Source organism: Amphiura filiformis, chromosome 10 (genome assembly GCF_039555335.1).
Source record: "Amphiura filiformis chromosome 10, Afil_fr2py, whole genome shotgun sequence".
NCBI classification, from domain to species: domain Eukaryota; kingdom Metazoa; phylum Echinodermata; class Ophiuroidea; order Amphilepidida; family Amphiuridae; genus Amphiura; species Amphiura filiformis.
Window position 1 is genome coordinate 59,754,988 of NC_092637.1, and position 26,234 is coordinate 59,781,221.

General features: G+C 37.0%; 1 protein-coding gene across 1 annotated transcript in view; it reads right to left on the reverse strand.

Annotated features, from left to right (window-relative positions):
• Nucleotides 1-121: 121 nt before the first annotated feature.
• Nucleotides 122-26,234, reverse strand: part of LOC140163096 (T-complex protein 1 subunit eta-like) — a 63,240-nt gene continuing 37,127 nt past the window's right edge. The window contains exons 6-11 of the mRNA XM_072186472.1: nucleotides 23,215-23,379; nucleotides 21,897-22,030; nucleotides 14,650-14,802; nucleotides 13,511-13,662; nucleotides 7,155-7,343; nucleotides 122-5,478 (exon numbers count right to left, since the gene is read on the reverse strand). Coding sequence (XP_072042573.1) covers nucleotides 5,246-5,478; nucleotides 7,155-7,343; nucleotides 13,511-13,662; nucleotides 14,650-14,802; nucleotides 21,897-22,030; nucleotides 23,215-23,379 — 1,026 coding nt within the window. The 3' untranslated portion in view covers nucleotides 122-5,245. The remainder of the gene's footprint in view (nucleotides 5,479-7,154; nucleotides 7,344-13,510; nucleotides 13,663-14,649; nucleotides 14,803-21,896; nucleotides 22,031-23,214; nucleotides 23,380-26,234) is intronic.

Genomic DNA, 26,234 nt, shown 5'->3' on the forward strand with positions numbered 1-26,234 from the left:
ATTTTTTTACCCCCTCCCCTCCCCCCTCTTATGCACGCTTTGTGCATAACTTAAAATGGCGAAAATTATGGACGGCCCCTTAAAGCACTGGAAGAAATGAATGCCAACAATACAAATCATCTTTCACTTCATATACTTGCACTTTTATTTGGTACAAAAAAAATGGTCAGCAAATACAAAACAAATTCAAAATGGAAAATGGTCCATTATTCATCAACACTTTGACGACATTGATTTACCCTGGGTCCAATTTGATGCATTGTTACGTTCTCAGAATCTTCCTTCCTATATTTTGTACAGCAATTCCTGAATTTTTATAACTTTTCATCAGCTAGACCAAGGCATAAGGTGTAGCCTGAGTCTGCTTTTATGCATGGCTTGTATTTAAATAGAGCCTCAATATCATACAATGTCAAAGTCTGACTTTAAGCCAAAGCCTAGTCTTAGCCCCAAGTATCAATTATTGCAGCTGAACCAAATATTGCTGTATGTTGCTGGCCATGAACTTGGAAGATGCATGCCTGATAACCTAGTAGATTTCTACGAAACTACGATAAACACAAACTTATTTTCCTTAAAGATATTCAAGACAAGTTAAAATTCTGAGAACATAATAATGATAAAATTGGAAGTTTTTCACCAATATCTTAAAACTCATAGCTCGACCAATAAATTGTGCATTAGGTTCAAACCATCCAATTTTATAGAAGAAAATCTTGACATTTGGTCAGGCATTGTTAAAAATCTAAACATTTTGCTTTGGACCTCGGAATATCAGTTCCAAAGGCAAAATGCTTAGCTTTTTAACAATGCCCTCCAAATAAGTGATGCGCAGTTATTAACCTCTAGTTAAGGTAGAAACATCGGCTACGGTGTCATGCACAGATTTGGTTTAAAATGATACAGGATGTGTAGTTGGGTGAGCAAAAGTTGCCTGCCAAATTTTAATTTTTGCCAACAAAGCGTTTTTGAGTTATGCCATTTTTTATCATTAGGAAACCCCATTGACTTTGTACATAAAGTGGTTTTGACACTAAGCCTCGTTCACTAAAATTGGTAAAAGTTTGAAAATGGATACTATGTTTAAATATTATTTTTCTCCTTTCTATCCCCTTTATAGAACTGCTTTTTGGATCTTTTATTACAAAAATGTTACCAAATAATATTAGTGACTTTTTTCCTATATATTGGCCAGTAATAAAGGGGATATTTGAAGGGAATGTTAGTACTTGCTCAAATTTTCTTGATTTGATCTAGAAACACTGAATGGCCCAATTTCATAATTATTGTCTGAGCTAACCATAGGACCAATTTTAACAAACAAGGTGTCATATGAAAGGTTATTAAATTTAGAAACTTTTTCTCGCCAGCTTTTTAAATAAAGTGTTTCTATTTTAAGTTATGGGTGTTTCTAGATTTCCCTAATTTAAAAATAGAAAAAATGATTTTTCTCAAAAAATAAACACTTTATCAAAAAAATCTGGCGAGAGAATTTAGATATTAGGCTTATTAACCATCCCACAAACTAAGGAAACCATATCACATTCCCTCTAGGCTAGAAATAATTATTTGTAGAAAAAAATAGGGAATTTTCAAAAAATAAAGAAAAACATAAGAAATGTTTAAATTTTCTTGAAAGTTTAAAAATAAGTGGAGTAAAGACTTATTTTAAATTGGTTATATATTTGATATGGATACATAATTCTGATTTGATATAGTGGCTATTTTCCTGCTTGGGCCTATTATCCGATGCTCCTACCTTAATATCAAAGCCATGTTTCTTAGAGTTGAAACTTTTTAGATGGGGTGACAGCATTGTGTATAAAGGTGAGGGACTAGAAGTATGCTTGAGACCAGATTATATCGATTCACTTTGAGCCGTATCGCCCTTTACCTCATTAGGCTGAAATTTTAAAGCACAGTTTCTCAACATAAACAGGGTGCATATGTACATAGCTGGCAGAAAACAATGGCAACTGTCAACCAACTGTTTGGTATGTCATCACATGTCACCTCATTTATACAATGACATAGAGAAACTGAAAACCTCTTTTGAATATAATATTAAATGACTTGCAATTCATTTTGACTGATTACATCATAAATCTATCACATTAATACAACAGATGATAAGCGGCTCATTAATAGTATAGCTGCCATGATAAGATTGTTTATGCATGATACAGAACCGAGCATAAACAATGATCATATTTAGTACCCTAAACTCTACGAATGAACGCTGTTCATACACGCTAGAATATTTGGTGACTCTATTCCATCACAAGTTTAACAAAATATGATGTAACATTCTTGAAAATGTGATTTTCCAACTTTTTTTCCATTACACGCTCATCACCTAGACCAATCATACGCGCCATTACACTGCATATTAATTATGTACGAATAGAGGTTCATCAGTTGTTTACAAGATATTGTGGAATATCTAAACATTTTGCTCTTGTTGCTCCTGGAGCCAAAGGATATTCCAAGCAAAATGTCACAATACCCAAAATATAACTGATACAAAGTTATTAACCTCAAAAACCATTGACATTCTGTATAAATCTTCTATAAAAGCGTGTCAGAGGGAGCATGACCTAGCGGTGTTTGCGCTCAAATATTGAGACACAGAAAGCCAACACATAAGAAGAATGCTATGGATTCTATAGATGAGTTGACTTGTGATGCCATTGCCTGGCAGTATGCTCACACATTATCAATTTCCATCGATTTTTGCCTGGCAGTATACACGCATCATATTTTATTCATGGCCCATGCTTTTATAAGTACCACCACATCACAATAAGGCTATTGAACAGTGTAGTGGTTGTGTGCAGTTCATTCAAGCATATCGATATACCAGTCCTTGCCTTTATGATAAACATTTAGGTCAACTCATCTACAAAGGAGATCCCAATGCTTGATATAAGGGGTGTTAGTTCCACCCCATGTACATGACTTTTGTTTTGATTGATTCTTAGCTTCCTTGACTCATATCCTATAAAATCAATGTATTAATATTATATTTTTTTAGTTGAATGGCTAAAACTGGACAAAGACAGCTCCTGCCATCCCACTTGCCTTAAACTGCCATTGGCACTGATCAGCACCAATTACTTTTCAACTGCTACAATGATTACAGACTTGGAAAGTGTACAAGCAATTCTCTGTCCGCCTTGAAGAAACATGTAGGACCAGGCCAAGTGCTTAAAGTCAAACTTATTGTATTGTTTGTTTAAACTTGCATCGAAACTTAACTCTTGACAACATTGCACATTACCAGATAACAGTGCACATTTTAGCACTAACACATTTGAAGCATTCTAGTAGGGATAACTATCATAATTTCATGTTGCCCCTTTTGCTACAAAAGATTGTTTTCTGGAAAGAACTCATCAACAGAAGTATTTTGGTGGTTAAATGGTCAAAATCGGTCAAAAACTTTTCGAATTATGAATTTTCAAAGTTTCCCATTCTGACCGGTCATTGGAACAAAATAAATTGACAAAGTCTAAATATAGCAATGTGAGCAAAATTGGTATAAGCATATATTTACCTTTTTATATTTCTTTATTTTAATATATATGCAAACATGAAACAAGCATATTGTGAAAGTATCAAAGGGGTTTCTTATGAAATGGCACTTTACTAGTCAATAGCATTAAGTATTTCTTCAAACCGAGGCACTGAAATCATGCTTTTAGAAAACATTTGTCAAAAATCATCCATAATGGCCAAAGTGGCACAAAATCAAAAGTCCAGGTGAACTATTTGTCCACAACAATATACACTACACATAAGAAAATTAATAATGTACTACAAGGGATTTTCAACATAGGAATCCAAACAATCAAGTACCAACATGCACAGCTTTGTCCTGATATCACTTCTGGGGTTTTAACAAAATATTTAACCTCTATTGTGATTGGCAGCAGCATAAGGTATCTCTTTCATAGCTGATAATGCCCAGCCATTCAGCAAGTGGCTAATAACTGACCTTGATAGGCTTGAATGAATACTGTCATGTGCTACAAAACCATCACACTCCAGGGCATGGTCACTCCATATGCTACAGGGAGCACAGTACTTTAACAATGGAGTGAAAGACTCATTATTGATTAGGCGCGTATTTTAAAAGTGCAGATGGTATAAATATAAGAAAATGTTTAGGGTTGAGATCAGGTGAATAATACAACAAATGAGCATGAAACTTCACATTTATGTTCAGAAAGGTGTCTATTTAACATGATTCAAAGGTGTTTGGAAATTCCAAAGGGAAGCTGGTGATTTAATTTTTAACTCGTGATCTACTTGTCCGTTGTTTTTTTCCTTTTTACAGAGGGTATGATAGAGGTAATAACAACAACTCTGCCAAATTACAGCTCAGTAGGTCAAGGTGTTCACCTGATCTTATTCATCTGAATATTTTGTGCCATTCTGAGCAGTGCTGCACTGGGCCACTGGCAATTAAGCGCACTGTGGCGATGGACCAATTTTGACTCACACTTACAGAAAAACCAAATAAGTTATGATGCTGTAATTTGCAGGATAGTTACAAAACATAATTGGCATTAACATCTCCAATTTTTACAGAAACATAATGAAAAATAAAAGAATGAGCTCAATTTAGAAATGTCTGTGCAAGCAGTGCACAGTTGAGCTCCCTGCATGTCTATGGGAGTGTTCTAATCAAGTTGATGGTTCATTGGTCATCCCTAATTCTAGTGGTCAACCATCTGGCATGTTATCCCCTTTGTACAGGTTTTTAGATGCACACATTGCAACCAGCTTGACAAAAGGGAAACAAAGTACACTGAGTTTTCATGGCTTTCCTCTGTGTGACCTGAGCCTGACCAAAGAATTGTGATTTCATTTCATACATTAGTATAACCTTTTAATTCAATGCATTCACCTTACTCATACACTTTGACATTATCACATAATAGTATGAATAGATATGGCATTAGCAAGGAAAAGAGAGGTATAAATTACAACAATGATATTATAGGGCGTTATCAATGGACATAACCAGTCATACTGCAAGGGACATAAGAACAATATATCACTGTTACACATCACAACACACTAGCTTACAATTGGACTTCACTGGGTCAGTGACGACATCCACTTGCTGCATGTCTTGAATCTATATAATTGATTAAGACATGCATCACTGACTTCAAACATTGAAAAGAGCACTATAGATTTTTAATATTTTGAGAGTTCCTAGTCCATATTCCAGTCCTTAAAATGGCCTCCCTCTACCTCTGCCCCTGCCTGGCATTTGAACTGGCCTATCATCAGTTGGTGCCGATGACTTGGGATTCTTTATTGTTTCATCTACGGAGAGCACTAAACAGCAAGCTTCTGATGCTGCAGTGATGGCGTTCATCTTGACGATGGAAGGCTCCCACACGCATGCGTCAAAGTTATCTGCTACGTCCTCATTGAGTATATCTACACCGTACCATGTGCCTCCTGGAGAAGGATATAAACAAGGATCAAAGATTGGAAAATACACATTTGCTGTAATGCACTTTACTCTGAATAGGTCACTCACTATCACTTGAACATAGCAAAACTGATCACCATGATGACAATCAGAGTAGACTGCTCAAAAATTAACCATAATGGTCATGACCTTTGCCATTTAGCCACCCCCTGAACTTCATTAACTTTCAAATCTTTTGGTGGCTTTATTGTTTTTGTTCAGTGGCCTTGAAAATAAGGTGCTCTTGAAATGGTCTCATGTCAAAGTAACAAAATATTACTCTCCTCAAATGCCAAACATCTAGTTTGAATATGTCCACATAATATTAATAACACTCATGAAATGGTACACCGATTTACATCGCCTTAGCTTTATCACCCTTTTTTTGTGCCAATGTGTGCAGAAAAATTGAGTCTCCCTCCTCTGCCTGGTAGTATAGCCAGGTCAACCCATGCCTCTGGTTGAGTATCCAGGTTTATTTACCCCCTTCACCCAGGGAATATCAAAAAGGGGCTAGAGTGTTACAATGAGAGACAGGCAGGCTGCAATTGCTGTTGAATTTATTGCAGGCTGGGGACTTGTATTGCTTGATATGGTGCTTTGACCCATATTCTCATCAATGGCGTTATGATCATGCTGTCAGTTCGCCTGTCCTCAATAAAATGTTTTGGGTGAAAATCTGCAAGTTTCTTTCCAGAACATTCAGAACACATTGGGAGTATCTTTGGAACCTTGGTGGTTCAACAAGCAAATAATAGTGACATGATCTGATTGACTCAATCCACTGCTCAGTCAAGTCAACAATTCCACTTCTCAGTGCCTGAAGTGGGTGGGTAAGTGAAATAGCTGCCATGTGTAGATGAGTACAATACACTGTGTGTAAATTGCCAAATATCACAGGGCAGCTATTGTATTTACCCACTTCTGGCACTGAGCAGTCAAATTGTGAATCAAGGTTTCATTTCCACCTTAGTTTAGGCTTAGTAAAGTAAAAACATGTTTATCGTCCCGGTTTTTGTAAAAAAGGAGGGGCGGCTTTTCATTTTTTATCGAAAAACCCATATTTGGCCCTGTATGTAGTGTAAACAATAATGCCTGAAAAAAGGCAGATGCCTTTTTTATTTGATTGTTATGGTAGGCAGGCCCCTCTAATGATCACAGAACCTTCCAGAACGGTTTCTTTATATAAGCTTTAGAAAGCATCTCAACTTCCTAGACATCTTTTTTAAAGTTACAAATGAATTTGTAAAAAATAAAATAAAATTGAAACGGCCTCAAAAAAGGAAACGGGAGGGGGCAAGAAACATATGTTTAATTTTTTACTCAGCCTTAAACTACTTTCAGCACACACTCAGAATAGACACATCACAACATTTCAGGACTTTGATAATGAACGATGAGCAATTGGGTTTGACCAATGATCTGACAAGCTTGTCTAAACACAAGAACAACCTTGTACCTCACTGATAAAACTAACTGCTCATCACCGAGTGTAAAAGGCCTATCCAATTGACATCCACACACCCCCTAGGGAAGACTTGACCACACAATGAGTGTGAATATCAAATGGGGTTACCTAAATGGGCCACTCCATTTGAAATTGAGGTCATGTCTTCAATAGGGGTGTATCATTAAAACTGGATTATCACATCTGTGTACTCACCTTGTGCATGCTTTTGTCTCAATTTGTTGAGGATGTTGGTAGCATCAAAACCAGCGTTGTCACAGAGCTGTCTTGGAATAATCTCCAGTGCCTTGGCAAATGCACCAATCAGGATTTGCTGCTTGCCTGCGATGGTGCGAGAGTAATCACGCAGATACTTGCTAAGCTCCATCTCAATTGCACCACCCCCTAGGAAAATGATGACAAAACAAAACCATGACACATTAAAATTACTACAATATGAATGGCTTTATAATCCTTAGTACTGGTACGATTTGCCCCAAACTTCACAAAATAGCCCCTGTGAATAGTATTTGTCAATGGCAAAATGTATAGGCCTATATATGTACAAGGGCTATTTATCGTAGAATCTGTTCAACATAGCACTCCGTATCAAAAGGATATTTTGGATTCTCTAAGAATCATTAAATTGACAGTAACAATAACTCAATGTTTCTTATTGAATGGCTCTAATATTTTCAAATGCACTTTCAACTCAAAGGTTTTGCAGTTCTTGAGATAAGTGTCAAACTACAGGAAAAACTAATGTCACCACTTATATCACCTTAAACATATGAACCACAAGACCTACAAAACTGCTAGCCTTGATTGCATGCATGGCAGTGCAGTTTTATCATCCCCACGTCACATAGGGGTATTGCGTGTGAGACGACGATTACCTGGCTATGGAGGCTGAAATAGCTGAAGACACAGCCTTGAGCAATCTGTATTCCGTATAATGTTTTACTTTGAATACATTTTTATTCCATAATTCTTCGCAGTGGCTAAGAATACCAAATTTATTTAGACAATAATAGTAATAAAATAATAGAAAGTAATGAATGCAGACACTCATGTGTTCATCATACTTGCACGGTCAGAGATTGAGTAAATGGTATGAGTCTAAGAAAAAAAAACAGGTCACCACAGTTATATTGACTGTAGTTTGTATGCAGTGGCGTAAACTAATACCACAATTCTTAGTTGATGTCAAACAATCTTGTCAGCTCATGAAGTGTGGCTTATGTACAATTCAGGGGTGTGAGAGGCCTCAGACAATTAAAGAGGAAAATTACTAAAAAACAGCGTAAAATCAGGGTAAAAATGCCAAATATGGGCTGAAAATAAAAGAAAACACATAAATTTCAGTAATAAAAAAAGCTGAAATCTGAACTGTCACACCCCTGGTACATAGAGTGGGTCAAATACACTGAGGGTAAAAGGGCAGGGGAGCACATTCTACCGCAGACAATGACAGCATCAACTTGTGCACGATCAACAGGCCTGGCTAATACAACCCTTAATTTGCAAACAACATATTACAACATGTTCAGTAATTTGCAAATCAACTCCCTGTTTCCTCTCCCCACTGTGGCATCGTGGATCATCTCTGCGACCTTGTAAAAAACCAGCACAGTGGACGACTCACGCTCAAGGTGTCACAACTAATTAGCCCACATCAAACTGATGCGAGGATGGCGTGAGATGATTCAGGCCGTAAAACAGCATGCCAATGACTACCATACTACCGCGGCTCAACCTTGGGGAACCACGCCAGACTATCTCACTTAACCCCACGCTGGATTGCGGGCGCTTGGGAGACCCGCTAACCCAGATTGCCCAATCTCTTTTGACACCATAAACTACTTTTTACAAAACTATGTTTTCTATATTCTGTGTCACAGAATAAAGCCTACGGCAGGTTGCAAGTGAGGGGAAATTAAATGTGATGGCTACAGTTTTGGTTAACTTAAATTATAACCATACAGGTTTACATAATACTGACCAGTTCACTAGTTCAAATGAACTAGTATGATATTGTGTAATCTACAGAGTAGTCATCTTTGTATTCAGTCTTAGGTATATCAAAAGATCTTAATATTCTAAAGCAGAGGTTTTAATACATGACACCTTTACACCTGGTTTGTGGTGGATGGTCACAAATTGTAAGTAACAGGGGTTTATGCCAGGAATGCATTATTAAAGTCATCATGATGAGCAAAGAGTGTCCATATCTTGACTACCAGTTTGAATATGGTTATGAGCAGATAGGTAAATGATTATTCAAGTTGAGATTGTATAACAAACAACCTTGCCCTAACACAATGACAAATAAAAACAGGTAGATTCCACAGGGCTATAAAGCAGTCTGGATAAGTGTGCAGTACACAATGATTATACAAGGGAAATTACTGGGTTATGAACCTTATCAAAAACTTCCTCTCTTACTACACACAGGGTGTACAGGGAGGGAAGGCAAATTACAAATAAGGCTGCAACAAAGGTACTAAAACACCAAAAAACTTCCTCTGGCAATGGGTACTAATGAAATGCCAATTAAGTTCTAATACTTCATGCCAAGGACTTCCTTTGGAATGGGTACAAGGGGACGAAGAAATTGGAAATAGAACTGGAATAGAATCAGTAGCAATAGACTGAAAACCTTCTGAAGCAATAGGTGAACATGGAGCGGAGCACAGCACTACGTTTTGCCCTAAACGTCCTGAAGCAATAGGCACATGCGGGTAAGTGAACACAAGAGCACAGCACTACGTTCTGCCCTAAACTTCCTATAGCAATAAGTACACGGGGAGGGCAAGTGAACATGGAGTACAGCACTACGTTCTGCCCTAAACTTTCTATAGCAATAGGTACATGGGGTGGGCAAGTGAACATGGAGCACAGCACTAAATTATGCCATGAACTTCCTGAAGCAATAGGTACATGGGGTGAGCAACAGTTACACAGGTATGCTGTCAACATAAACATTATATACCAAACAGGTTGAAAGGAGGTCCAAAGTACAACAATATAGGCCTAATTGTTTAGCAATTTCTTCTTCCTTTTCTTTTTTTTCAAACTATCACCAGTTCACCACAATGGTACTACTCTGAAGTAAGACATATAGTTGTTACTCCTGATCATCAAACAAGCCCATCATCACAATCTTCCTATCCAAACATGATAGTCTAATATCACAAAACTTAGCATCCAAGGATGATACTCTAATAGCACCTATCTAAATAAGGGACTCAATAAAAGCAGTAGTAGTTTTTGCATTAATCTCATGGTATCACAGAAGAACAACGTCCAAACAATAGGAATGGGGTCCTATTAAGTCACCAAATTTGGGTACTATTTCGCAGGTTTTGAAACACTGCCCTCTGTAAGCTGAGCGGGATCCTGCTTTATTCTCATAATGAGAAGGGAACACATAAACCAAGGCTATGCACTGTCACACATTCAAATGTTGTAAGTAGAGTGTTGTTACTCCCCATCATCATAAATCTTAGCATCCAGGGAATCACATGGCAATCTCTCTGACCTTTCCAATTTGCAGGTTGCAAATTGGTAAAAGCACATGCAGTTAAAGGACAAGTACAGTTGGCTGGGTTACAACACACAGTCATGGCCCCAAAGGTACATAGCCTGCTTAACACTTACCCCTAACACTAGCAGCTAAAATGAGACCATTTCCAAAGACTAAGTTCTATAATCTATACAGCTCAAAAACCCATCTCAAGTTATAGACTATGAGTTTTTGTACCCATCACATTTAAAGTTCATTGCAACAATGTATATGCATACTGGGGTTAAAGAATTGTGTCCTTGATGGCTGGCATGTTTTAGATCATAATGTAACTGGGTCAAACAACATATAGTAGTAATAAAATGTTCTCATGTCAAAATACTCCATCATCTCACACAAATCATGCCAATATGGTGTATCTCCATTCTCAAAATGTTGCCCTTTTTGCAACTTCAAGTGACGCTCAGTATAATGTACACTTTATTATTTCTGTCAAAATAAATGCTTTCTAACCGCAAAGGGATGCTTATCGTGTTCATTATGAAAACTTCATTACTTTCCTCAACTTGGAAGTTGAGTAAAGTGAGTAACTACATGTTTCATTACTTTTTATTCTAAATATTTGATGCCCTTTTAATACAATAAAATCTGCAGACATTTCAACAAGTAATGTATGTATAGGCCTACCTACTCCTTATAAATTGGATAGATATCTAAATCTGCACTGAAAATAGGATGTAAATAATTATGATTGCTTGTTTGTTCCATATTGATATATTTTGAAATTACATGCCTTAAAATCCCATCCAGTGATCCCAGCGAAAGTATAATCAAATTTAAATTGTTTATAAATTGCTTAAAAGTGAAGGATAAGTCATTCAAAATGTCATTTGGTATTTTTGAAATGAAATATTTGGCAAAAAACAAAGAAAACAGCAGTATTAACAAAGTTGAAGCCGAAATACATGTAGCTAATTTATATACTGTCAGTATATAAATTACAGATTCATGTAAATGCCTTATTTTGTCACAGCTTTCGGCTTAACATCTAGCAGGCTATGTTAGCACATCTATGACAATGACATGGGTACCAAAATCTGAATTTTGATGATTTTGATGATCGTCCGGATGAGCAAATTATTGAATGGGCCTTTAACACTATAAAGTTTATAGAGGCAATCCGCCAACTTTCAGTAAGAAATGGCAGCGTTCAAATTGGTCAGGTACACACATGCATTAGTTTGTATGCAAGGTAAGCATTTGGCAGATGAATTGTGCATTTTATGCCGTGTATATTGGATTGATAGGATTCTACCACTCCCCTCACCCAATTTGTATCTATTCCAGACATGCTCTTGCTAAATAAAAAATGACCTAGAGTGAAGATTTTATTTTTTTCAATCTGCGGTAAATTTCCACCTGAATTTCTGAGAGTACCAATGAACTTTGATAGAAATGAAACATGTATCTTCAGTATTGCACACTAAACTCCCTCCCTGGTCTGTCTCGCCTAATGCAAACTAAGCAGTACTAGTTTCTTCCTGTGGTGGAACGGTGATCCACCGTCAAAACTACCTAATTCTCTCTCAAGAAATCTATTGTGAAACACTGCAATTAAGTGAGCTATATCTAAGCAAACATTGTATAGTTGCTGCTTCCTGTGGAACCAGCCATCCAGTCTTTGCTGTGGTTTTGTATAGCTTGATTATCACCTCAAGATATCAAACATAACTTGGGTTCAACTTACAAGTGCATATTTCATAAAAACTTGCCCTGTTATGGGAAAACTTATTTGATATGCACTGATATATATATATCTAAACTTGTTCTTTCTCCAAGATTTGTTTTTAATTTAATTAGTGAAGTGCTTGAGTACATTGACTGCACCAACTTTTAAGGGTGTATTTAACAGTGAGTATCTTACTTAATTAAATTTGGTCTTGGTGAATATGCTTTTAAACACTTTTTTCAGGAGTCGGATAAGGGGTGCTTTGAGATTGGTGTTTACTTCTGAGCTGTAGATGTGTTTAGCTATGGCTGTCTTGAATTGTCCTCAATCTTTTATGTCGACTAGTTGTTGAGGCAGATTTTTCCAGTTTTTGAGAGCTATATTTAATTAAAAGACTAACACAATTTTGCATCAGAAGTGTGTTATCTTTTCTTTTTACAATTAAATCTCTAATGTTTTATCACTTGGTAATCTTACATGAATCATCCCATAGCCTAAATTCTACATACAGTTATTCCATTTCAATCTCATACTTGTTAAAATGATGTGAACTTCAGGAAAATATCCTGGACATAATCTTAGTAAACTGAAGTTTTGTAAAATGGGTATGCACCATGTATCTGTGATGAAATCTGTTGAGCAATATTATATTGCAATTGTGGTTTTGTAGACATTGTGGTATTTGAGTTATGACCAAAACAGTGCCAAAATGTTCCTTTGTCTGCATATCTTGACCCACATCATGGTATTAACAACTGTTTGGCACAATAATAAAATGCATATTTACTTTTCACACCACTACAAAACAGATCTTAGAAATCTGCCAGATCTCTTAGGATCAGAACTCAAGGTACTTGCCTGTTTTACTCACAACCGTCCAGCTTTGCACTAAAATCAAAGGGCCCAACTGACTGCGTGTGACTTTAACCTCCTAACATGTTTGGTAAGAAATACAGACTACGCAGACCATAAGCAATTTACAACATCCCCAGTGGTCAAACATTCAGGCACATTGTCCCTTCACACAATATTTCAGGTGGGCATAGCAACCAATCGGTAAATGAGACAGACCACACATGTGCACCCTTTGTGTGACCAAGGGAGTATTTGACTGTGTTTATCTTATATATATTCATGAGGTTGGATTGTTCCGTTGCTTGTTCTATTGCTTGTGTCTATCAAATACCGCTCAACATAAAGTGTCCCAGCACTTAGAGAAAGATACGACATGCAACTTTTGAAAGCATACAGTGTCCATCACACATTTGCTTACTACCTGTCTGTGTTGATTGAACTGTGGTAGGAATGCATACATACCTGCTACAACGGAATCATTCTTGATTGCTCTCCTCACTATCATAATAGCATCATGAAGTGATCTCTCTGTCTCCTCAATGAATTGTTCAGCACCACCACGTAATATCAGGGTGCAGGTTTTGGCTTGAGGACAACCAGTGAATATATTGTACCTGAAAACAAGTAAAAACATTTTGTGGATTTTAACTTTTGCGTTGCATTTACCCGCCATGATGTCCATGGCAGAGTATATGAACCAGCAGAGTGAATATGATATTGATTCCCCCTTTTCCATGTCATAGTCAATTCAGAAAAGGCACTGGTAAAGCCATATTAATTTAATAGTTTGTCCTCAAAGCTCTTGTCCATGTTGATAAAATCAAGCATGTTATCCAACTGGAAAACTAAAAAAAAAGTTTCTCGTTTTTATGTTAACTTCAATTTTATTTCTATTAAATGCCCATCAAAATGGTAAAACTATGAATGCCCGTTTGCCAAGGCCCCACACTTTGTTTAGCAGCTGGTGTCCTTTTCATCTCCAATGATACAACATGCGTTTCTTCAAACGGGTTGACTCACACATTCTAGTCAAATTTACTTAAAAAATAAGCAAACTAACCCGCATTTGATGTTTCTGAAGAGCCACAAATTAATATGACCTAACAAGGCTAGCCGTATCCTTTTAGATTTCAATGTATCATATTAAACCAGACCTGCTCATTCTCCACTCAAATGAAAACCCAATTTCAAGTTTTGCAAAGTTGAGAGGTGGATGTGGAGTGTAGGGTAGTTGTTGCATGCTGAGCATGGTTGCTGTATTCAGCCCATTTAAATTAATGTCCAAATTCCACTTATTAGCTTCACTACATGTCTCACAATTGATAATCACTGCCCAGTTAGTAAGACAATTACATTAATGTGAGTTGTCAACCTTCAGGCATAACAAAGTGTTTATCAGAAGCCACGGCATGCCCACGTCAAACTTCTTTTCAAATGTTTTTGCTTTGGAGATTAATGAAGTAATGAAGCAAGGACAATCTTTTGTTCAGCCCTGCTCCACCATCAAGGAACTCAGCCTTGCAGCCTTGAACCTTGCAACATTTAAATTTTTAATTTTCTGGAACACATTAAATTTGATAAAATTCTGATTGAGTCAATACCTGTCTCCACCTATCTGTTGTTCTTCAAATCTTTCGCATACGCCTAGCACGTCATCTGTGAGGCTCTGCACCGACGTCTGTATAGCGCCACCACAAGCCTGGAAAGTACGCTTTAAGTCTTCATCAGCTACACGGCCTGCACAAAACATGTCCCTGAAAAATAAAATGAAAACCAGACATTTTTAAGACCAAGTGTGTTTGTACCTTGCATTACCGCACTTATATTCCACCATTTTGATCCTCTCCCCATCAACCGGGTCTTATGCAGGATAATAAATCACTACACACGTAAATCAGCGGGGAGGGCGAAGTTCAGGACAACTTTTTTTGTGACCTTCAAGCTGCTCGAAGGTCAGAATAAGATCATTAGCTTTGTATATTGTAGTTTGTCACAGTTTAAGTGACTTCCGGTGTCACCCAATCAATAGATACCTGTACTGTTGCTACTGGGCAAGTCACCGCGTATTACCCACCTCAATACCATTTGCTCAGAAGAAACACACAAAGCATCTCCACAAGAACATTTTGGCTTTTTCATTGCAAGTTTCTTGTTTTTTTGATGCATTTCTCATTTTATTCCACAAATTGTTGGTGAACAAGGATATCTTTGAAAATCCTAAGGAATGCCCATAACATCCCCCCCCCCCCCCAATTTAATATTTGGGTTGGCATAAAGCTATCAAGAATCAGTTGCACCACAAATCCTCGAGATTCTTGCTAGTATTCGCTACTATGAATCCCCACGCAGGCTGAATGTGACATATAGCATCATCAGTTGTCTTTGACACTCCTGGCTTCAGTAGGTATGTAGGCCTGCACATGTTTTGAGTTTACACACATCAGTCATCCCAAATGTGAGCAACTGATTTCTAAGCGCAACCTAGTTGAACTCAGTATGGCATATCCTGCATTGATTGCTGTCAATATTGGCAAGGAAATACAACTCATATCTAGAAAAGATAAAGATGGGTAAATGGGAGGGCATAGGCCAAGTCATTTTCAATATTTTGCAAAATATCAGCAGCATGCTCATGGACATATTAGGCATGTTTGTTCTCTTAAATGCAGAAATAATGTTTTATTCAAATTCCAACTCTTTCAGAAAACATATTTGAAGTTAGACCCTATTGAGAAAGAAGTATCTGAAATCTTTCCTACACAATTTGGAGTAATAACTTCTTCCACATCTACTGTTAAGGGGTACTACACCCCTGTCCAATTTTGTGCCTATTTTTGCATTTTTCTCAAAAATTGTAGCACATTGGTAACAAGTAAGATATGTATATTATAGGGCAAGGACTACAACTACTGTACTGAAAATTCAGCAACTCAAAGCAAGTAGTTATTGATTTATTGATCAAATATTGGTTTTCCTCATTTTTGACTGTAACTCCACAACTGTTGTCTGTGCTGAAATAAAATTTCCAGTGCAGTAGTTGTAGTCATTGCCCCTATAATATACATATCTTACTTGTCCCCAATGCGCTATAATTTTTGAGAAAAATGCAAAAATGGGCACAAAATTGGGCAGGGGTGTAGTACCCCCTTAAGTATAATGATGATGTTGTTCATGCCAAAAACAAATTTGGGCATCACAAGAACGTCTGACTGTTGCAAGTGCACAAAATATGTAAGGACTTGTAATAGTTTTGCACTCTGTCAACAAAAGATTCCTATTCCAGGAGTGTCACAGTCAAATGCTGTACTCAAACTTTTCAAACTCTCTGTCCTGTGGGGCAAAGACAACACAGAACATTTCCTAGCTCAATTTAAAAACAAAGAAACAAACAATATTTCTAAAAACACTAAATGCTATACAAGCCTTTCTCAAAAGCTGCCTCAAATTTAGAAATAAATGACACCCCATATCCACTCACTCAAGATTGATCAAGCAAGTAATACCCACTAACTATTCAGACTTCAAATTACCATACGTAAACCCTATGTATGTGGCAATTCATTCTGGCTCAAGGCCTTCTCTTCAGAAGCAAGAAACTATCCCACATTCATTCAAAAGATTCCCTCATTTACTTTCTGACCCTTCTCTTAGACCTCTATAATTAACACTTCTCCAAGACCTTTATATTCAAATTTCACCATAAATCGAATCACAGATTTTCATGAAAATGTGTTTTCTACCATTGATTCTATAGCAGAGTAGGGAGCTAGCAAGGGCTATTGGTAATTGGGTCATTGGATTTGTCAGCCCAAGTTTTATCAATTAAATATCAAATCTGGCAAAATCCAGAGACCTGTCATGTGCATGTATTATTTTGCTGAATCACAATGCTATGAAATTGGATTATTCCAGTTGAAATTCATACACCCTCTATGCAAGACTGGGGGGTGGGGTGAATTTCAAATAGGGTTACCTGATTGGGTGACTCCATTTGAAATCTGCATTCCCTGAGTGGGAGATAAGGTCATGTTTTTCATTAGCCCTGAGAGTGTATGAATTTCAACTGAAATAGCCTATTTATTACAAGTTAGCAAGCAAACAGTATGATTGTGGTGTAAATCATGTTGCACACTGCAATTGTCTTCTTTCCCAAGTCTCATTGTCAAGGCAAAGAGTAAGTATTTCCCCTCAAGGATCTCCAAGTACAAATTGTGGGAGTTCATAACAATTCGTACGTTTCTAGCGGGTTCACCGTCGGACAAGTTTAGACTTCATCTCCAAGTTCTGAATAAACGATTTTTTGTATGTGCAGAAATGAGGCAGAAAATCTCCTCGTCCAACACAGGCTCCGGGCAGCAGCATTTTTGACTAGTTGCGATTTTTAAACAGTTGGATCTTCTTTAACATTTTCCCAGATTCCCTTTCCTACTTTTTCTTATACAAAATAAAAAAAACAATCAAAAAAATTTTTCCACATTTTGTGCAAGATTGTAAAACAACTATCTTTGTTTTGCCCAAATAATTCATCTATTCAACTTACATTGCAAATTGAAATTGAATCGTTCAACAATCTTTCACATATGGTAAATTCTATGACAATGTTTGGTAAGATAATTGTATTTCCGATTTTGCTAGCATTGCACGATACAGAGCACAGCATCTTGCAAACCAAAAAAACAGTAGCAATTGTATGCTTTGATGAGTGTGTTGTGTTTTCCTAAAAATGATAAGAGATCCACTGGGACTGCAACCCTGAGCTTCAAGGGGCAATCCTATGGGACGTGCATGGAAGTTTTCAAGGGGAAAATAGATGGGAAATTGAAGTAGACAACATGGGGGAATAACTGGGGGGATTGGGTCTGCCTATGTAATTGTATAGGAATATAGCACTTATTGCGCAATGAGTCATACAATTAACTCATGACGACCTTGTTTTATGGTAGATTCAGTAGTTTCAACTATTTAGGCACAACTCAGCTAACAGGTCTATCTCCCAAAAGCATATTGTACCAAACTAGGTAAACCTAAATTTTTTTCTTGTAATTTGTATTTGTTGTGATTTGTTTTGTAATAAATATCATGTATACAACAAAGAAACCTATATGTAAAATATGTAATTCTTGCTTCTTGGCCAAGCTGGAACACTCGGAACGATAGTGGCTCCTCGATAAACACGCACGCACATAGCGTGATACAATAGACAGCATGCACACGCCTTACATTGCTTACACTTTTAGTACGCTATATGGGCGCAACAAGTTATGCCAAGAATGACTTATTTTGCCTATACTTTGATTGCATTTATTGTGCACATTTCTACCACTATTTAGAAATATTTCCATGTCTTTTGTTCTTGCTATTTCTGTATATGAACTGAGATCAAGCAAAACTAGCTTTTTGAATCAAAGTAAGTCAAATACATTGAAAATTGAACTGGAAACAAATTAAATAATAAGAATAGAAATCTTGTGGCCAGCGCACCAGTGAAGACCTATGACTTTTGCTTTTACTATAGAAATATCATCTTTATGATATAAGACTTCAAATTGGCATTTTACTTAAACTAGTCAACATCAATCCAAATATGAGCAATTGTGAGCAAGGAAACCTGTTAAAGACCTTGCTAATAACACCCAGATGTTAACCCTATTATAGTTGACTAAACCTCTTACGTACGTATGCATGAGGAGTATGATGAGGACAAGTATAAGACAATTAGACAGCCAGTGCACTTGTTTGCATATATCATTGGTATATATAGTTGATTACTGCATATTACTCATTCTCAACTACAATCCATGTACTTTTGATAACTATAAAAATCAGATTTTCCTGTGGCAAAATTAGGTACCTTGGTGATTTAAACTGGTACTAAATTTTTTCTTATGGTGTCATCTTCTCAGATTTCTTATAATAAAGCCCACATGTTTTATTACCAATTTCATGCTTTTTAATTTCATGTTACATTGAAAGCAGGCAGTAAGTGTGAAGTTTAAAGTACAACAAAAAATAATTAGTAGAAATCTTGCATAAAGTCAGAATCAATTGAATGAGATGGATTGTGAGGGTTAAGTTCCTTGAATAGACCCAATAGTTTGAATGACACCTGTCTTGTGAATCCATGGAGGTCTGTGACCTGTGTGATGTTGCACCCGTGGGAATCCTATTATGTCATTTTGTAATGTCATGTTGCAGCATCAATATGTGAATGAGTGGGATTACAGGGAGCAGAGAGGCGGATTACTTCAAAGGTCGCGTAGGAAACTCAAAACATATTTCTTTGTCAAAGTTGGTAGTTTCTCCAATTTGGGAGAATTTACCCTGGCACTTTGGCTCCTGTTAGACTGCAATACTACATAAGGCTGTCACATTGCCTGCCCATATTTGTATTCCCTATGGAAGAATGTGTTTGTGTTCACCCAATAGCCAAATCATGATTAGCCATGGGGAAAAAGGCACATTTTTTTTCCTCAGGAACCTGCGCAAATATGTATATGAAATCATACTAACTGCCTTGCCTTATTACCCAAAGTAGAGGAAAACGAAAAAAAAAGGGGGGGGGGATCTAAAATGCAATGGAAAAAAATAAAAGAATGAATTCCCAAGCAGCAAGTACTACCTATTTTTCTCACGGAAGAGGAAAAATGATGAGAACATGTGTTTTTTTGCCAAACATTTCTCGCGGCCATAATTACCACAAAACATAATTTTGTGTTGTACCTAATGATGGGGTATAGTCATTATTGGATGTTACTATCCATGCTAGGTGCCTCGCATAGCACTTCACAGGCTATATAGAGACAGAGTCATCTGCAGCTACATACAGTCGCGACCATTCATCATCAAATGCACACAACTTCTAGTGTTATCATGCAAGAACATGCACAATATTGTTGGTATATCTTCAGACTGTTCTGTTTTGTTAACTATTTCATCTGGCTACCCCAATAACTCATCTGGAATGTTGAATATCTAAGGGCTATTTAAGTTGCAATTAACAGTCATGCATCTTGTCCTGTTAGGAAGCTTACTACCCACAGTACCCTAGACACTGATTAGACTTAACCAAAGACTAACACAGACAACAATGCTTGCTTAATTTGCTACATGCATACAAATATGAGACCTGCTCTCACAAAACCTGGATACAGTTGGGAAATTATGATTTGAAGATATGTCAAAATTTAAAATGCTCGAATTGTCAGCTTTAAAATGGTATATATATAAAATCACAACATGATTACTCAATATTTGATCCTTTAAAATACATCTTTAGCTTAAAAATTCCTTCGTTTTCTATTGATTTTTGGCAGATTTGTATCTCAAATAAAGCCTTTATGGTGACTTGGTTTTGTGGGAGCAGGTATCATATCTAGTCTTGCATCCAGTCCTTGTGAACAGTTTCAAAAGGTGATGGGAAAGTGTGCCAATACAGAAGACATCCGCAAGTGTCTCCGTGTAATACAGGTAGCACTGAAACACTAATAAACAGGTAACAACTAGTCTTCAACAAAGTCTCACTCTGCACCGGTATAACTTGTAGAAAACTTGTACAAGCACCCCAGAGCTTTGAAAGCCACTGGACATTCACAAAAATGTAAACATGCCTGCACAGTGCAATGTATTTGGTTTTTTGTGTGATTTGTATGCACCGTAATGTAATCAGTCACACCCTAATCTGTGGTCCATAGAGCACTGTGTCTAGACTTATTGGAATCCTATTCATAATAGTCTGCTATCCTATTCATTGGACTCACTATGGGCATGGACTATGTCATTGCCAATGTCATTACCATTATCAAATGCTGTCACAGGTTGTTAATGAGCCATGGTTATATGTGATTAGAAAATAAAATAAAATTTCAGTTTAATTGGAGCACTTCATACAATTTAAAATCTAGGGGACCTTTGGGGACCTCTGGTTGTCTTTTGACATATCTCCCACACCTTCAAATTTATTCAAGCAAGTACATGTATTTATCCAATCAGCCATTTCCTGAAATTTCACAAAAATTGTGTGTAAGCCCCTTGGATGACCTTTGAATGGTTTGTCCTTGATACCCCACTTCCCCTTCCTGTAAGAAGTATTTTGATCAACATTGAAAATGATCTATTACTTGCCAGGGGGAAAAAGATTTTAGTATTTGTGCATATATTTACCTTATTTTACCCCAAGATGACCTCTGACCTCAACATCCTTCAGGTCACTGTAAATCCCCTACTTCAATGATCATTGCTACCAAGTTTAGTTCAGTAGTAGTGATACTTTGGGAATGGCATCTATTTTACAAAACTTTAACCAAATTAGCACAATACATACATACACAAACAGATGGAAACATGTCTCTTTCTGAACAAGGTTCAGACAAGACAAAATGTCACATGCCCATGTAGTTCAATAAAAAATTAATCAAAGCAAAACTTCTCAGTTAATGTGCATTATACCAGTTTTACACAGTTTTAAACTTCCTCATCAGGTTGAACACAATCATCTTGCATTGTTTTCTGCAGCATATCTGGTATTCACACCAATGTAGTTTTGTCTGTATTCACCCACATTTTTCTCTGGGGCATGGGACAGATCTAAGTTTGTTCGGTTTATATAAGGCGGAAATTATTCGGCTTTTGTTACTGCGCACATCAATAAAGTCCCAACTCATGCTCACGTAAATACACATAAGCGTGCACCAGTCACGCATTACGCAACGCACACAGGCTAGCGTAAGCACTGCGCCCAACTGTGTGCATACCATTCTATATCAATACACAGTGTTATGAAGTTTTTCCGCCTTATATAAACCAAACAAATTTTACCTTGGTGCAAACACATCCTAAGACTCATACATACCTATCTGCAAAGTACTGTGTTGCAACATCACCAATAGGAAGCTTGGATAAAACCACTTTGGCGCCACTAAGGTGGATCTTCTCTAGTTTATTGTACAGTATATTCCACTCAGCATCTACTATGTTCTGATATTCCTGGTTTAAAAAAGGGTAAAATAAATCAATACATCAATGAAACTTACAAACATTCTAATCTCAATAATGTTCTGGTATTTGTGGTTTGACAAAAAGGGAGCTTAAATGTAATTGCAGTTGCACAGAAATTACACAATAATTTCCACAGCCTCACCCCCCACCCCACTTTGAGATTTTTTATACCACTGGAAACCTCTGGCTACATAATGTTTGTTTACAAAAAAATTCTTGCAGATTAATTTGTTTAGCAAAAATATCGTCAAATTTCTATGGAGCAGTGTAATACACATAATCATGCATAACTCGCAAACGCAAATGTCAGAGAATTTTAACATTTGTAAACAATGCATAATTGGGCAGCTTTTAGGGGCGGTCAAGTTTGAAGTGCACACAGGAAGTGGTGAATATGGACCAGGCGTGGAGGCATCATGATATCTGAAGAGGTTTAGTATTTTTGGATGGACAAGTATTAGCCATTTCCAAATATATTTTTTGTTTTTACTTTAATTCATGAGTTTAATGACTTGATCAAATCAAGCATAAACATGAAATCATTGCACCAGCCTTGCAACTCTCGAACCATACAGCAACGCCTGCAGCCCAACACATTTTTATACCTTAGTATGAAGTTACACACATTCCTGAAATGATTTTTCTCTACACCTTTTTTTTTGACAGGGAACATGTGCCCATGCCTCTACATTACATGATGAATGTAATCTCTTGTAATCCTAACGTTAGATCAAAGCCACTTGTTGCCAAGGTTTGGCAGAGTTTTAATGAACACCACATTGAGATATGACAGTGAATGATAACAGTAATGACACAAATATGCACACAGTCATATAATGAGATGTGAAGGTGACAAAAGAAATGTACTGCAAAAGATGTAGCCACTATTGTGTGAAAACTACTGCACAATAAGGCTAGCAAGCACGACTCTCAACTTTGTAAATCACTAATTGTAGCTAACATTTGCCAAAATCTTTTTTCACCATGATGCAGTGACACTCAAGACATCAGTCATCACACATTTTCTATCAGTCTTGAATAAATTTGAACTTTACATTGATTTCTTTTGCATGTGACTGAATTATGCAACAATATTAGCCTAACCCTCAAAACACTGAATAACTCATGGGTGCCCACCCAAACCACCAGACCCTATAGTTGTGACACCATACCTCTACGTTATCGATTCTAATCTCTGCATTCTCTTTTTCTGATTTCAGTTCTAGCTCCACGTTGAGTAGTGCAATCTTGGGGTTGTCGTACTTCTTGGACTGCATCTCAAAGCCTGCATAGGAGAACGTCTTCTTGAATGCCACACCTTCCACTAGTCTGGAATCCTGGAGAATGAAATATGAAATAAATACTAAGTCATTATTCAGCCTTTGTATAATTTTAATAATTATGTTAACTTTTCTTTTGAAGCACTATAAAAATCAACTGGTTGACACATATTTAAGACAAGGGTTCCCAATCAACCGATCACATTCCTTCTTACAAGTCACATCACAAACAATCCATGTCAATATTACATCATTTCCCATCTTATTCCTGATCTGAGATGCCAGAGGGGGTCTGTCAAAATTTCCTCAACATTTCTTAACTGTAGAAATTGTGAAATAATAAAGGGCAAACTGGAGAATGGGGCAAGGCAGGGGTTAATGGAGTATCATTTTTACAATTGTTTCCTTTTATGGCCAATTTCCAGAATTCCACTCAGAACACAAAACAAGCATACACTTTTAATGCTGAAGGCATAGTGAAATAATCCGGAGCTACACAATGTACAAGAGCAAACATGGCAGAGTCAGTACTCTATGATTCTACCTCAATGGATATTTCATTTACTTGCTTGTCTACTGCATATTATATCACAAACACTCTGAAAGAGAGAAAAGGCCATATGCTCTCTTCTTGACCTGTTCCAAGTTTCATTAGGCATTCCAGTCGAAATTGATATACCGCCCATTCTATAAAAATTTCATCACATAGACTATGCATTTCTTTACACAAAGCAATCAGAGCCGTCCATTCGTCATCGGTTTCAAGAAATACACAGCAAGGGACCTGTGCACCTCCCTGCCTGTATAGTCTACCATACTCTACTCAATGAGACCATCAACAATAATAAAACACTACTGTATAACAGTCAATCAATGAATCAAGTAATGGCAAGAACAAATACAAGCAAAGCTCAGAGAATGGATTGAACGTATCATCATTTTGCTATCAAGGCAAGCATTTATTACACTGTAAAAGCAACTAAGAGCAAGAATGATAGATCTTCTACAGTTCCCTGTGTACTCCCAAATTCACAGACATTTTCTTTTAAATGAAAATATTTAATTTTCTTAAAATTTGTTGGTTGTTAGTTTAGCTGGGAAATCACTGGTTTTGCATTCTAAATTTTAAATCGAGGTGTGTTGTCTGACCCCTAGCCTAACAGAATAAACCAGAAAATAAAAATAGAAATGTACCGTACTTAAACCTGTGTTCTTGTGTTATCTGAATAGAAAATTTAGAATAAGAATACCATGTTTGGCATTTTGAAATATGTAATTTACTTCTGGGATTAGTCATAATTTAAATTCTTACATACATGTACTGCGGTACCCTAACTCTACTATTTCCCTAAGTTAGTTTGACCTATGTTCAGAACGTCAAAACAATAGTGCCTCAATGCTTATTTTGGACACAATCCAGGAGCTTCCAAAGGCCCTGCTTCCAGAACCTCCACAAGGGCATTGTCCCTGGAGCCCAACAGAGGTCCTAAGGCAAGCTTCTCAGACCCCAAACCAGTCATGAGAATGATCATCCATGAAAAAAACCCTGAAGTGTTTGAAAAAACCCTGAAAAAGTGTGTGAAATTGGGCTAAAAAGGCCACAAATGGACTGAAATTAGAAGAGAGTGAGGAAATTTGGACAACAAAAAAGCCTGAATTCAGGTTTAAACTTGAAAATTCTCATGCCTGCCAAATGTTGGGGCTGCTCGTGAATTGCACTGGCATCATTTATTTTAGATAGCAGTTATTTCATTGCAGACAATCCATTTCTTTACACAAAGCAATCAGAGCCGTCCATTCTTCATTGGTTTCAAGAAATACACAGCAAGGGACCTGTGCACCTCCCTGCCTGTATAGTCTACCATACTCTACTCAATGAGACCATCAACAATAATAAAACACTACTGTATAACAGTCAATCAATGAATCAAGTAATGGCAAGAACAAATACAAGCAAAGCTCAGAGAATGGATTGAACGTATCATCATTTTGCTATCAAGGCAAGCATTTATTACACTGTAAGAGTGTCTTTTTTAAGGAGAGCAAGAGTGATTGGACTTCTACAGTTCCCCATACTCCTAAATTCCACAGAAATCTTTTTTAAATGAAAATGGTTTTAATTTGTTTTTATCTTTTGGTCATTTTGCTGGGAAATCACTGGTTTTGCATTCTAAATTTTAAATCGAGATGTATTGTCTGACCCCTAGCCTAACAGAATAAACAAGAAAATAAAAACAAATGTATTTAATAATTTTGAACCTGCGTTCTTGTGTTATCTGAAAAGAAAATTTTAATAAGAATACCATGTTTGGCATTTTGATATAGGTAATTTACTTCTGGGATTAGTCATAGGTGTAAAATTTAAACTCTTACATACATGTACTACTACCCTAACTCGACTATTTCCCTAAATTAGTTTGACCTATCTTCAGCAGGTCAAAACAATAGTACCTCAGACAGAGATGCCACTTGGTGGTGTCAACATTTCCTGCAAAACATGGGAAAATCCTGAAAATGCACCTTTGCCTATTCTTTTGCACAGTAAGCATAGAGCAAAAATTTCCTGAAATTGGTAAATTGTCCATAAAATCAGGAAATTTCCTGAAAAGTGGTATCTCTCCTCAGAAAGCTTATTTTTGACTCAATTAGCAAATCTAGAGCTTACAGGGGCACTGCTTCCTGGATCTCCACAAGGGCATTGTCCCTGGACCCCAACAAAGACCCAAAGGCAGGCTTCTCGGACCCCAAACGTTGAGGGCTGCTTGTGAATTGCACTGGCATATTATTTAGATAGCAGTTCAAGTAATTTTTTCTGGCCTGGTATATTCATTACTTATTTTGACAGTGCAGCAATCAGAGCCGTCCATTCTTCATTGGTTTCAAGAAATACACAGCAAGGGACCTGTGCACCT